Source organism: Choristoneura fumiferana, chromosome 17, assembly GCF_025370935.1.
Source record: "Choristoneura fumiferana chromosome 17, NRCan_CFum_1, whole genome shotgun sequence".
In the NCBI taxonomy this organism is placed as follows: Eukaryota; Metazoa; Arthropoda; class Insecta; order Lepidoptera; family Tortricidae; genus Choristoneura; species Choristoneura fumiferana.
In genome coordinates, this window is record NC_133488.1 from 18,844,496 (window position 1) to 18,860,517 (window position 16,022).

General features: G+C 37.8%; 1 protein-coding gene across 1 annotated transcript in view; it reads left to right on the forward strand.

The window, feature by feature from the left end:
- Positions 1–15,161: 15,161 nt before the first annotated feature.
- Lgr1 (Leucine-rich repeat-containing G protein-coupled receptor 1) overlaps positions 15,162–16,022 on the forward strand; it is a 52,145-nt gene continuing 51,284 nt past the window's right edge. Inside the window, exon 1 of the mRNA XM_074099785.1 lies at positions 15,162–15,332. Coding sequence (XP_073955886.1) covers positions 15,281–15,332 — 52 coding nt within the window. The 5' untranslated portion in view covers positions 15,162–15,280. The remainder of the gene's footprint in view (positions 15,333–16,022) is intronic.

The window sequence follows — 16,022 nt, forward strand, 5'->3', positions numbered from 1 at the left end:
AATAATTTAGGTATGCGGAGTAAAACAGTGTGGGTAAAAGTTCTTAATTAATGCCTTTTTTAATGTCCGCAAATAAAGCGTTTTTAATTCACACAATATTTAGCAAAAGAAGGTGATAAAAGTGAGTTTTTGTTATGTGTAACGTCGATGTCACTCTTCAGGTTTGTGAATTTTATAACTTGACCTTTAAGAATAACTGTGAAGTTAATAAGTATATGTGTGAAAAAATTATGAATACTTTTTTTTATTTGACCCTAAAGTTAATTACTTACCAAGTAGTTTCTATCAATGAAATGAGCCGTCTGCCGAAGTTGACGGAAATTAAAAACACGGTGTACCTATATTTGTGTGAAGTGTGTTTTTTTTTATTCAACTGGATGGCAAACGAGCAAGTGGGTCTCCTGATGGTAAGAGATCACCACCGCCCATAAAGATCTGCGACACCAGGGGTATTGCAGATGCGTTGCCAACATAGAGGCCTAAGATGGGATACCTCAAGTGCCAGTAATTTCACCGGCTGTCTTACTCTCCACGCCGAAACACAACAGTGCAAGCACTCTGCTTTACGGCAGGATTAGCGAGCAAGATGGTGGTAGCAATCCGAGCGGACCTTGCACAAGGTCCTACCACCTGCAATTACTACCACCTGGAATTAAGGTGCGACCAAACCGCTGCTTAAAAAACGGTGACGGTACGGAATCGCAGTGACGCATCGTGTGCGCACCGTTTTTTTTGCATGCTTTCCACACCGCTGCTTAATATACGCAAACGGCGCGGAATCGCAGTGACTTGCCATAAACGTCACGACTTTTGTTCGGTAAAGACCTGAAGTTTACGGCACGTCACTGCGATTCCGTACTTTAAGCAGCGGTGTGGAGAGTATGCGATAAAAACAATACCTCTCCTTGCAGTCGGGTAAAAACGGTGCGCATACGGTGCGTCACTGCGATTCCGTGCCGTCACCGTTTTGGTCGCAGCGGCAGCGGGTTGGTCGCACCTTTAGGCGATGAATCCGCATTTTAAAGTATTGAGCATACATATGAATCACACATCGCATGATAAATTGTTTTCTGTGTACACATTGGCAATGCGCAGGGTTTATTTCAGTATGTCGGTTATGTTGTCCCTGTCCTTGGTGGAAGGGATCCACCTGTTCGTTCGCTCGAAATAACCGTTGCAACATATTCATGTGTGTTTCTCACCATTTCTGAAAAATATGTTTGCAATATTTTAGATGGAGTGTCTTGGATCATGGTGTACAAAGAAGAAAAAACCGGCCAAGAGCGTGTCGGACACGCCCAAAATTGGGTTCAGTAGCCGTTACGAAAAAATTAAGTAATACATTTTTAAGGATTTCGTACTTTATACAAAATCTTCCAAGTTTAGGTAGGTATATTTTATACCTTAGGCTGCTATTTACTCTTAAACTACTAATAATTCTCAAGCAAACTTAGCCGTTATAGTTTTCCTTGAAAGTTTGATATATAAACTTACTACCATTTTGAATTTTTTCAAATTTTGCCACCCACCGGTTTAGATTTTAGAGGGGACGCTCGATTTTAATGTAAATTTGCACTTTAAAGTTGAATATTTCGCAAAAAAATCACTGAATCAAAAAATCGACTTAGCAAACCCCTTTTTTTGAATTTTTTACTGTACCATTTTGTCGGCATAGTTTGCATAATATATCCGTGCAAAATTACAGCTTTCTAGCATTGTTGTCCCTGAGCAAAGCCGCGGACGAACTATAAGGGTTCCGTTTTTGCCATTTTCCTCTTTACACACTACAAACGTTTTTTTTCATTATTTTCTTAGTTTTATATGCCACAACGTGATTAAACACATATTTGCTCGAGCTCTCGTGAAACATACCTGAAAAAAAAAACAATAAAATTAAAGAATGAATGAAGAATGAATAAATTAATGAATAAAGAAAGAATTTCTTTGCTCACCCGCGACCTTGCCAAAGAAATTCTTTTAGTTCATAGATATGGACCTCCGCAATGTAACGCCTGATTCAATAAATTAACAAAATTAAATGTCCGACTTGTTTCGGTCATTTCGTAAGATTATTTTCTTAGGTGAGGCGTGAGTGTAGGGTGCGCCACCGTCATACGAAAAAGATATTCCGAAGAGATCTAACTATATAGGTAGGCGGACCGTTCCTAACTTATATCGCGAGTTGATCCATTGTTTTTTTTTTCACGTAATTATTACATGTACCTTCTACTACTTTTAAATACTATTACTTATTCTGTGTTACTACGTACATTATAGCTTTCTATTTAGTACTAAGAGTGCGTAAAATAAGCCGCGGAAAGGCGGCTGACATGGCAAAACTTGAAGGGTTCCGTTTAACAGCTAATTTGACTACGAAACCCTAAAACTGATAAAGCACCTACTTGGTCAATTATACAAGATAGTTTTTCTTCGACGCCGACTCTGATAGAGCCACAATTAGCTACAAAAACACTCAAACACTTACTAAAGATATAACAGATATCTATTATTTAAAAGAGATTTAGCCAAAAGATAGAAGTCTTAAGTACTTAGTACAGAATAAGAACACGAAAACATGCGTCATAGTGAATGAAATTAGTTAAATAAAAAATGGATGCCATTGATTAACTGATTCTCTGTACATGACATTTATTATCAGTTGAGATTTATAACTTCTCTCTTTGATAAATGGGCAGGGCCATATTGTGCGCTTGAATGTTTTGACGTAAAACATAGTATTAAGTATGTATAATAAAGTTCATGACCTAGTATTATGTATTCACCTTGTTGATTCATTGATGTTAATGTGGTTAAATTTAAAAATAGTATTTTACACGACCGTATATAATATATAATAAGTAGAACTTTTCAAAGTAGAATACTGGCAAGGTAAAACATTTTAAGACTTGATTCAGTGATAGCTGAAATTAACCAATATTTGAAAATCTGTAAGTAAACAAAAATAGGTAAGTACTTCGAAATTTTCATACTTTATGTTTTGCTAAAGGTACTTTAAATCATAATTTAGTTAAACTCTTCTTCTGGTCGTGCCTCTCCTATTACTGAGGGCTGGCCATCAACTCAGAATATTGTATTGTATTGTATTGTAAAACTCTTTATTGTACATAAAAACACATGAAAATAACAGAACACAGGATAATAAGATGTACAAAGGCGAACTTATCCCTTAAGGGGGGGGGGGCTATATTTCTTTTTGTATGTATGTATGTAAATACTTTATTGTACATAAAACACAAAAATAATACAAAAAGAAAACAACAAAACAAAAGAGTATAAAGGCGAACTTATCCCTAAAAGGTATCTTTTCAAGCTAACTTAAACAGGAACAGGAGTGTTTTGTTCTTCGCGAGGTGGAACAGCTCAGCAGCACTCGTGACTCCGGTCCACTCTCGAATGTTTCTCAACCGGGACTTTTTTCTTCTGTACCCTTAGTGTAAGTTTTCGGTTACAAAATACGTCTCGATCGCGTTCGCGTTAAAATCTCAATTTATATGGAAACACGAACAGCGCCTCTAGTGGAACGTTTGCGATGTTCGTGTTTCCATACAAATTGAGATTTTAACGCGAACGCGATCGAGACGTATTTTGTAACCGAAAACTTACACTAAGGGCACTGCAAACGCAAACAACTTTGCCCATCATTAGTTAAAGTGAAGTATCAAATTAAAGTTTTCGTGTTGAAAGTCGAATTCGTGTTACTTTTGTTTTCAAAAATGAGCGTTTATTATTCGCAATATGGTCACATGGCCAACCCCAAGGAAAACTGTATAATTTCACTCAATATTTGTCGTACTACACAAGATCGTCAAATAAAGATCAGACAATTTGCCCAAATTTTATACTAAATACGATAAAATGCTGAGTTTATTAGCATAACTTCCTGAGTTACTGGCACACCGCCAGGCAGTAAGTTTGTAAAATTAGCACGTGCTAAAGGAGTTTCTTTCGATTGGAAGACCAAAGAAATTTGGCCAAGTTTGAGCTTAATTAATTTACGACTACAGATAAATAACAAGACAAATCACTAAAAATAATCAAAGAATTTATTTGTTTGCTTTAAATCTTGCAAGTTAATTTTGACAAACTTCTAGTTTTGGTCGGATACACTTACTACATACGTGAGATGGATAAGAAAGCAACTACCTACAGTCAACAAAAAGTACAGTCGGCGAAAAAGCTAAGCGAAGCTCTTGTGAATCGACTATACCCTACACTGAGGTTCTTTTGTGATGGAAGTACAAAATTGAATTTTTTTTTTTTTGGAAAATAAACAAAGTCGTACTAGTTAAGCAATCTTCTAAACACATTATTTATTGTATTACACACCTGCGTAGAAATAAAATAATCTGTTTTCCACAATCATAATGATACACGCATTCTACTACGTTTAGGTAGGTTTTAAGTACTAAGATTTACACGTAAGTGTACTAATCTATTGATAGTGTAATTCTAACACGTATATAGGTACGAGTATATTATTAGGTAGGTACTCATACCCCAATATTAACACCCCTTATCTAAGGCACATAATTCTTAGAAATACCCGGGGATTAAGACTAGTTTCGAATATTTTATTTGACTCCTGATGTATTGCTATTCGATCGATAAAAACATAATATAAATCTCCACAGACAAACAGTTTTAAAATGATGGCGGACTGCCAAACTCTGGGATTTATATCTAGTTTTATAAACATGCTTGGTATTTTATATAAAAACAATAAGTTACATCGATTTATGCTGGAAATAAGAACTCACATATTAAAGAGATAACTTGTTTGAGTGTTTATAAATAAGAAAATACTAATAAGATGTTAAATACGATTGTCTTGGTTTATGCGATATGCTAAGTAATTTAATTAAACTAACCTACGGATGTGTCTCAACTTGTAGTATTTTTATTAGTGCTTATATTTATTTCAATATATTTACACAGTAGGTACTTATTACAGTTTTTTTTACCAAAACGCCGCAAAATTAAAAATTATATAAAAAAAAAACAAAAATAAATAGAAAAATTGCAATTAAGAAAAAACACTAGATTGTTTATCATCCATCGTCTCACAAAATCTCAGATATTCACGGATCGCATGAGCATTGAGCAGCGTCACCGGGAGCACCTGCGCGACGCCGTTCGCGCCGCCGATTTAGAGATAAATATATAAATACACACAGGTGGGACAGGGGTTGCGACCCCCGCTCCGGGTCGTACCTGGTTCAGCAGGTGGCGCTGGCCATACAGCGGGGAAATGCGGCTGGCATTATGGGCACCTTTGAGCCGGGTACGACGCGGAATGGTGGTTTTTAGGTTGTAGTTTAGGTCTTAGTTTGTAGGTTATGTTATAAGTTTAGGTTAATTTTATTTTGTTTAGTTTAATTTTTAGTGGGCTTAATGTAATACTTTATATATATTGTTTGACAAATAAAATCTCAGTATAATATATATATATATATTAATTATACCAACGGTACTTATCACGCTAGCACACACGACTAATATTTACCTCGACATTTCAGTGGCCGTGGTCACGTTACGAGTAGACAATTAGTGATCAAGTGCGGGTAGTTCGAAGGACTCCCGCTGATAGATAGACTTGACACCCCACACTTTAGTCTACTCGTGACCACGACCACTGCAATGTTGCTGAAACATCTAGGTAAATATTACTCGTGTGTGTTAGCGTGATTAAGTCCCGTTGGTGGTATTATGACTATGAGTGAAAATCACGAAAGTTTAAAACGTTATATATATTAATTACTACTAGGTACTCCTAGGCCTCTATTTTACCAACGTGAACTATTGTCAGTGACATGTCGAGTGAAAATCTATTGTTTTTATTCGAACGAATGGACGTCCTTTGTAAATTGATTGACCTCATTGATTGCTCCTTTCTACCGCTCACAGTTTGGCGGGCAGAGATCCCTTCAGGGATAAGTCGATAAGTCCGCTTTTTAGAGTTCCGGAGCCAAAATGGCAAAAACGGAACCCTTATAGTTTCGCGATGTCTGTATTTCAACACTGGACATTTTACGACTTGACGTAAGACGCCGGAGCCTGTCTGTCTGTCTGACTTTGCTCAGGGACTATCAATGTTAGAAAGCTGTAATTTTGCACGGATATATATATGTAAACTATGCCGACAAAATTTTAAGTACAATAAAAAAAAAAAATTTTTTTTTCTTAGACCTCCCTTAGACGTAAGGTGAGGGTGATTTATTTTTTCTCATCCAACCCTATAGTGTGGGGTATCGGTGGATAGGTCTTTTAAAACCATTAAAGGATTTTTCGATTCAGTGATTTGTTTGCGAAATATTCAACTATAAAGTGCAAATTTTCATTAAAATCGAGCGTCCCCCCCCCCTCTAAAATCTAAACCGGTGGGTGGAAAAATTTGAAAAAATTCAGGATGGTAGTAAGTATATCAAACTTACAAGGAAGAAGGAAAACTATAACGGTTAGGTTTGCTTGTTATTATTAGTTTAAGACTAAATAGCAGCTTAAGGTATAAAATATACCTAAACTTGGAAGATTCCGTATAAAATACGAAATCCTTAGAAAAATATTACTTAATTTTTTCGTAATGGCTACGGAACCCTATTTTGGGCGTGTTCGACACGCTCTTGGCCAGTTTTTTATTTTGAACTTTTCTGTCTTTAACTATATGTATTTCCTTCTTGTACAATGAAGAGTTAACTAGGTACTTACTTAACAATGTTATCGTCCATGGAATCATACTTGGAGTATATTCACCACAAATTCACAAGTAAAGTCGCGCTGCCACGCTAGTGTGAATTGTATGTAAATTTTCATGAGTATTAAAAATATTTCGAGCCATGTAAACACGCGCTTGGGCTGTAATGTCTAATGTGTTAAAGTAGGTGTTTAAAAAGAGGAAACGGAATGTGGAAAAAAAACGGTCAAACGATGAGATACGATGCGATGGTTTTTAGCTTTGCAATGAGTAAGCCCCATTTAGATAATGCGAGAAATTGCATGTAAGTTTTACTGCATTGCGGTATTTGTTTGATCAACTAAATTAATTGTCCCTTAACAGTCCGCAATGTAACGCAACTCGCTTGCAAGTTCTTAAATCGTATAGGGCCTGGCACGCTCAATGTCTGTAGGTAAGTATAAACGGAACTTCATTCGTGTCGTGTTTCAGGTAAACGTGGGTAGTTGTGTACCGGTATTAGTTACGTCGGGTAGTCGCACGAGAACTGCTCTGCGTTTGGATCGTTTATGAAAAGATCATGGTAGGCCCCCTCAGCGGGGGCGACTGCAACTGAAACTGAACTGAAAGCTGAAACTCGATTTAAGATTTGAGTTAACCGGTTCGATTTCATGAATTATAATGTGCATTAAGTATTGTGCACATTGTTTCTGCCTAGTCTAATGAAATACATTGGATTGATTTATGGAAACGTTAATACGTTAATTATCTACTTATTAGTAGGTAGCTCTGCTTACCTGCTTGTAGATTTATAACATGGTGACTATAAGTGTTTAAACAGAGACTTAATAATTATCATTGTAGTGTCGAAGACAAAGACAATAGAACGTGGATCGTATGTTGTTCTAGACCGTCCGCGACACTGATCTCATTTAAATGTTGTGACAATTTTGCGTGTGTATTGATACATTGCGGGGCTATGTAGATATTTACCTATATTTCATCGAGCATCGACGGCGATGTACAGCGATGTTTTTCGAGCGTTAGGCATAGACCGCACTACCGGCTACCGGTTTTTAACCGCGTGACTTTGTGAATCAAGTAAACTAATGCCAGCGGGCGCACTGCAGGGCTACTACGAAGTTTGTATCGTACCGTCCCTCTCGCTCTCGTATTAAATAGTATAAGTGTCAGAGGGACCGCACGACACGAACTTCGAGTTTCGTGAGGCTGTGAGGCTTTAAGTTTACTTGATTCACAAAGTCACGCGGTTAAAAAACGCGGCGGTTTAGCCGTAGTGTGACCTAGGCCTTAGATTAGGACCAGTGGATTTTGGTAGCAGCAATGTAAAGCAAGTCTCGTTCTGGCATCAATAACAATTAGTCGGATAGGAAGCAATGTAAATCAAAATTGAATTGAGAGAAATGTAAAAGCTGGTCATCCATATTCCCATGAATACGTGATCAATATTGAAAATGCTTACAAGCAATAGAATACAATGAGTCTTTATTGAACACCAATACAAAGTAAGCAGTTAGGTAATAACGAACACAGGTAGGTAATAACGGAAGAGGACTTATAATAATTTCTCATCTCATCAGCAATATTATCTGTGATGATTGAAGTGATAAATAAAGGTTTTTTTTTGTCTTTGAAGTTCTTGCGTCAAATCTTGACTAGTTTCAGGCATTCTGAATTAATTATATATTACTATGCTGTCTCTTTTCATTATTTTTTTTATTATAGGGGGTAACAAGCAGGCGGGACACCAACAATCACCACCACCCATGGACATCCATCATAAACTGAGTCACGGATGCGTTGCCGGCCCTTAAACAATGCAACAATCCATCCCATCCCAGCCTATATACGTCCCACTGCTGGGCAGAGGCCTCCTCTCAGAACAAGAGGGCTTGGGCCATAGTTCCCACGCGGGCCCAGTGCGGATTGGGAAAAAAAGCCGTGGTGGCCTAGTGGTTCGACCTATCGCCTCTCAAGCAGAGGGTCGTGGGTTCAAACCCCGGCTCGCACCTCTGAGTTTTTCGAAATTCATGTGCGGAGTTACATTTGAAATTTACCATGAGCTTTGCGGTGAAGGAAAACATCGTGAGGAAACCTGCACAAACCTGCGAAGCAATTCAATGGTGCGTGTGAATGCAACAATACACGAATACAATACAGTACAGTACAATGTATGAATATTTGCGCTATTGTGTGTGCCCCCAAGATTCGGTAGTCCTATGGGACCCCCCTTCAAAGGCTGCGGACTGGAAGCCAGCGGACAGCGGGGCGGGCAGCGGAGCGGCGAACGTATTCTTTGTTCTTCGCAGGTTAAGTCTTTTATAGGTAAAACAAAGGGGAAGAAACTTGACAGTGTGTGACGGGTAATCACCTTCCATAAAAAAGTGTGTTAAATCCAATTTTACCTGTTAAGGGTCTCTACACATTACACCGTATCATACCATGACCTTAACAGCAACAAAAAGGTTGAACAAACGTATAATTTATTAAAAATGTTGAACATGAAACTACCGTGAGACTCACTCATATTAAATATATTGACCCGGATAACACACGTCTTAAATCGAGTTTAGCTCGACATGTTTCGGGCTATTCCGTAGCCCTTCGTCTTCGGAGCAACGCGACTCAGCGGCTGCTGCAACACGCGCACTGCGCATGGCATCATACGGTGTAATGGGTAGAGACCTTTATCTGGCTCTCAATTACTTGTTCGCCTATCTCAGTAGTTCCAAACTTATTTTTCTCGTGGACCACTTTCAAAATTTTACTGGTTTCGGTGGACCCCCTGCTGCTACATTTCACCACATTCTTAAAGTCGCCAAAAAATAAAAATTGTGTCGCTTCTGAGTTCTGTCCAGTCGCTTGCCTTATTAAAATATTATCTGCTTAGTTAGGTACTTAAAACAATGTAGGTAGGCCCTTATAAAAACTATGCTTACATTTTGGCCCGTTACTGTCAAAAGCAGATAAATTTTCGTGGACCCCCATTAACATCTTATGGACCCCCATTTTTTGTTCACGCCTACGTAGACCCCCAGCAAGTCTCCCGTGGACCCCTGGGGGTCCAACTGGACCACTTTGGGAATCACTGGCCTATCTGCATAATATAACTATCATTAAGTGTAGGTACTGAATATAATAAAGTGATAAACAACCTTTTGAATTATAGGCTCGACTCTGATAATCGTTATTCATTGTTGCTAATTGTAGATAATTGTAATTGATGAAAGGGTATCGACGAAATGAAATTGGTATTTAGGTGTATACATGAAGTTATAGTCACTTTAAGACTGTAATTTAATTTGAATATCAATGTATTATATCTCTGCTAGAGAAATATGATGTTATCAAAAGGATATTGTAATCTACCCAAAGACAATAGGGAATAATCCCTACTTATTGCAAAAAAAATGCAGAAAATGAAGAAAATTGTGTTCATACATAAAGCATGAACACAATTTTCTCTTGAATATAACGAATGACGAATGACGTAAAAATCATGAACATTTTAATTATATATCTTTAATCGAGCGATTCTTGTATATTTATGTATTTCTTTATTTATGTTCGGAGATCTCGGGAACAGCCCTGAGGATTTCGACCAAATCCGGGACTTTCGGAGTCGAACATGTGCTTTAGTGAGATCTGTTTAGGGAGTAAGTGCATGTTAATTTTAGTCATAGTACTAAAAATACTTGTATCATCTTCTGTACACTTAATTCTGTTTTTTCTCCAAATAAATAAACAATAATCTAGCTTGGTTCTATCTCTGGGAACACTCGTGTACCTAATTGAAGAAAATATACCTTGTCACATCACTGTGAAGTTACTTCTACCTTATAATTTTCTATCTAGTTACAGCACGGTACGGGTAAGGTCACCAACTTCATCGACATTCGATAGCTGAAAAATAGAATATCCAATTATCATTTCCTCGAAGATAACTCAGATAACTATTGATAAATAGCTTCTATAACAGCTAAATGATATATAACAGCGGCTAACTAATTGTCTGTCTCACTCATAAGAACCACAACCATTGAGACGCAGGAGGCTGATTTTTGGAATCATGGCACCCTAAAATACCATTTGACAGTGGTACTTATAACAATCTGCGTGCAGTCAACCGCAGAAGTGGATGAGCGAAAGATTATGGTGTTCAAAAATAATCTAACCAAATCGTTTATAACGTTGACTGTGGTAGATGTGAACATCATTTTAATACCACAACAGTTCATCTACGTCTGCTGCTGGGTTACATATTTGAATATCGAAAGTTAAAATATCTACGGGTAAAATGTCGATGTTCAAAATATCGAAAATTAAAATATCGATTGTATCACAATATCGAAAGTTGTTATACCTATGGTCAAAATGTCTAAGATTGAAATGTCGATTGATTAAAATATCGAATGAGTACGAATATCGATAGCCAATATATCTAAGTTGTAAATGTCAACATATTTGAATGTCGAAAATTAATATATCGTACATACAAATCTGCTTTATTTATTCGTCCTTTCTCTTAATAGCATTTATTTTACATAATGTAGTCATTTTTAGCACTCGTCGGCCGCTGCCGCGGCACGCTCGCTTCGCTCGCTCGGCTCGAGCGTTGTTGTGGTCACAGTTTTAACCTAACCGAACCAAATATTTTTGGTAATTCGTGTTTAATAGGTTAGGTTAGGTTAGTATGACGTCAAGGCGCGAAGCGCCTAAACTGAGCGGAATAGGAGCTCCGCTCGGAGCTCCGTCGACCCCGTCACGTGATAGTTCATACATAGGATTTTCGATACTCTGTACTTCGATATTTTGGACTTCGATGTTTATATCTTTCGATGTCACTTTTGTAGATAAATATATTTTCGATATATTGGACGTAGATTATCTAACCATTCGACAATATAAACTTTCGTTATTTTAATTTTCGATATTTTGGACATCGACATTTTACCCGTAGATATTTTAACTTTCGATATTCAAATATGTAACCCTGCTGCAGACTGTACAGTCGAGGAAACTGAATCACGTGCCAAAGTGAAACCTTTTAATAATCAATTTTGCTATGATTTCTTTGGCAAACTTATGGTATGTCAACATGACGTAGTAGCACAGAGGTTCCCCCCTGGTAAGTTTCCTCTACTAAACTTATTGCTACAAAACTTCCAGTACCACTACCATGAGTTTACAGTGACCGTACCCGATAGCGACGGCGTAAATTATTTTTGGTAATTCGTGTTTAATAGGTTAGGTTAGGTTAGTATGACGTCAAGGCGCGAAGCGCCTAAACTGAGCGGAATAGGAGCTCCGCGAAGCGGAGCTCCGTCGACCCCGTCACGTGATAGTTCATGCATAGGATTTTCGATACTCTGTACTTCGATATTTTGGACTTCGATGTTTATATCTTTCGATGTCACTTTTGTAGATAAATATATTTTCGATATATTGGACGTAGATTATCTAACCATTCGACAATATAAACTTTCGTTATTTTAATTTTCGATATTTTGGACATCGACATTTTACCCGTAGATATTTTAACTTTCGATATTCAAATATGTAACCCTGCTGCAGACTGTACAGTCGAGGAAACTGAATCACGTGCCAAAGTGAAACCTTTTAATAATCAATTTTGCTATGATTTCTTTGGCAAACTTATGGTATGTCAACATGACGTAGTAGCACAGAGGTTCCCCCCTGGTAAGTTTCCTCTACTAAACTTATTGCTACAAAACTTCCAGTACCACTACCATGAGTTTACAGTGACCGTACCCGATAGCGACGGCGTAAATTATTTTTGGTAATTCGTGTTTAATAGGTTAGGTTAGGTTAGTATGACGTCAAGGCGCGAAGCGCCTAAACTGAGCGGAATAGGAGCTCCGCGAAGCGGAGCTCCGTCGACCCCGTCACGTGATAGTTCATACATAGGATTTTCGATACTCTGTACTTCGATATTTTGGACTTCGATGTTTATATCTTTCGATGTCACTTTTGTAGATAAATATATTTTTGATATATTGGACGTAGATTATCTAACCATTCGACAATATAAACTTTCGTTATTTTAATTTTCGATATTTCGATACAGTCGATATTTTAATTTTCGATATTTTGGACATCGACATTTTACCCGTAGATATTTTAACTTTCGATATTCAAATATGTAACCCTGCTGCTGACTGTACAGTCGAGGAAACTGAATCACGTGCCAAAGTGAAACCTTTTAATAATCAATTTTGCTATGATTTCTTTGGCAAACTTATGATGTCAACATGACGTAGTAGCACAGAGGTTCCCCCCTGGTAAGTTTCCTCTACTAAACTTATTGCTACAAAACTTCCAGTACCACTACCATGAGTTTACAGTGACCGTACCCGATAGCGACGGCGTAAATAATTTCGAATACGGTCACTGTTAACTCATGGTAGTGGTACAGCTAAAATTAAATTTCGATTCGGCACAATTTTAACTATTTACAAATATTTTCGAACGATGTGAGATAGAAATAATCTAGAGCCATAGGATCGATTTTTGAAGTCGAACCCGCTTGAAAAATTAATTAGTTCTATTTACCTATATTGTGCTACATTTGGAATACGAGTAGGTGAGTAATATATAATTAACTACAGATCTATTTATCTTGTGAACTAAAATTGTTTTTCGGCGTTTTAAATCAAAGAAAGATCGCAAATGACGTTTATGTAAAACATTATTTTATTGTTGTTTCGGAATCTTTTCAACCAGCCCTAGTACCTATAGGTACGTAATTTCAGCTCTACTCAATTTTGTGAGCACGCTGAAAGTGACAGACTTATTAAAGTAAAAAGTGATATTACTAGGATAGACAAAATATTATATAATCTCTTTTCAGCAATAAAGGCTTTTTTGATTTTGATTTAATCTTGTGAAGTATTCGAAATTTTGCGGTACAGTTTTGTGGAAATAGATTTTAGTTAGCTTCGGCGATACGATTTCAAACATCAGCCCTCTGTCTTGCCTGTCGCTGCGATATCATAATATGGATCGAGTCGAAAGGGCCTTTATTGTTTTCGCGAACACGCCTTTACGGCGTGACACACCTGATTTTCATATACGGGCGCGTCGCGTGCACTGAAAGAACTGTTTGATACCACAATGAGAAAGCTTAACTCAGTGACGTCATCATCATTAGTTTGTAATATTTTTTTATACTTACCTATTAATTAGATAATACGGTATTTTTATTTTATTTTATAAATCAAAGCTTGACAATGCGTGGTGTTATCGAACGGAAAAACAATTACATATAACAGACATAGAAAGGTGTGAAATTGATAATAAGAGAAAGAAAGACCAGCATTTAACGTCACCCGCAAGTAGCGCAATACTTACTGCATTGAGAAGTGTTGGAAAAGAGCCAGTTGAGTAATGTAAGTATAGATTTTTCAAAAAAATCACATTTTTTTTCTTCACTATATATTGGTATACTTACCTACCTACCTATCTAAATATACATTACGCGGTACATTCGCGTCTCATATAAACCTAAAAGTGTGTGATTTTAAAAATCATCCTAGTATGACACATTACAACATTTACAACCCTTGCCCGCATTTTTCCGATCCATATCATCATCATCATCATCATCAGCCTATGTTCGTCCACTGCTGGACATAGGCCTCTCCCACGGCACGCCACTGAGCGCGATCCTCGGCCACTCTCATCCAGCTCTTGCCAGCCGCCCTGCGAAGATCATCGCTCCACCGAGTCTGAGGACGTCCTACACTCAAGAACTCGTCTACCCTAACGGTTATCGGATCCATATACTTACGCTTAAAGGTCTTACCCACTACACCGTATCCTACCATGATCATAAAAGGAGCGTATCAGTCACGAAATGTAACGACACGCACTACAATATGTCAACGGCGTGTCATACCCATAAGGCACCGTTTTTGAAGCCCCGTGCATGGCACGCGACGGCTTCGGTTGGTTAGGTAACGTGCTAGTGGTGGGCATACTCTCACACATTTCAATGCAAGAAATATATTTTTGCATGACTCGTTCCTACTACGGGATACGGGATACGGTGTAATGGGTAGAGACCTTAAGAATTCAAAACAGTTAAGCGACAGCGATCGTGTTTTGTTGTTCCGATAATTTGAATCAAATTGAAACAACAGCAGGGCTACTACGAAACTCGAAACTTCCAGTTTGTGTCGTACCGTCCCTCTTGCTCTCGTATTAAATAGTATAAATGTCAGAGGGACCGCACGACACGAACTTCGAGTTTCTAGTTTCGTAGTAGCCCTGCCGATCCGAAGTCCGAAATTCAGCTTTCATTACGTACGGTGGGAAGCGACAGTGTGTACTGATACGTCGAAGCGAAAGCACGCAGCTACTTATCGGAGTGATGACAATAGTACTCCGCGAGTTGTTATCGTAGTTTACAAAGACTACAGGTAGTTTATTTAAAACAATGTTATTCCTCAAATGTGTATAGTGTTAGTTTTTATGATGAATATTTATAAGTGTGACAATGTTAACTAATTGATTGTTCGTGATAAGTGAGAATTAGGATTATTAAAGATGTGCGTCGTGTGGAGATGCCGAGTGTTCGTCGCATTTATTTTTTTATTAAGTAAGTACTTTTTTTAAGGAGTATCTAACATTAGATGCCTTTGTTGATTTTATGTTATGGAATAGCGCGTGCCAAAAAACTCATCCATATCGTGAAGATATGCTTAATAAATCCTTGTAGGTGTGACTCATACCTCAACCGATAGTTTGACAACGTGAGTGATCCGTCTAAAGATGGCTAGGTATTTAGATTATAATAATCTAGTCAGAGGACCGAATATTTAAAATCACATCCGTCGAAAATACTATTGGAAAGTGAAGAAAAAAATTGCGCAATTGAAATACCTACAATAACCGAAAAATATAGTTTCAATAATGTTAAACATAAGTAGTTGAATTTTTTATTCGTGTTCTAGTTTTGTGTACAGTCGAATAAATTGAATCATGACCCAGGGAACCTTTTAACAATCAATTTCGCGATGATTTCCTTGACGAGATTTTTTTGGCAAACGAGCAAGTGGTTCTCCTGGTGGTAAAAGATCACCATCGCCCATAAACATCTGCAACACCAGGGGTATTGCAGATGCGTTGCCAACCTAGAGGCCTAAGATGGGATACCTCAAGCGCTAGTAATTTCACCGGCACCGGCTGTCTTACTCACCACGCCGAAACACAACAGTGCAACCATTGCTGCTTCACGGCAGGATTAGCGAGCAAGACGGTGGTAGCAATCCGGGCGGACCTTGCACAA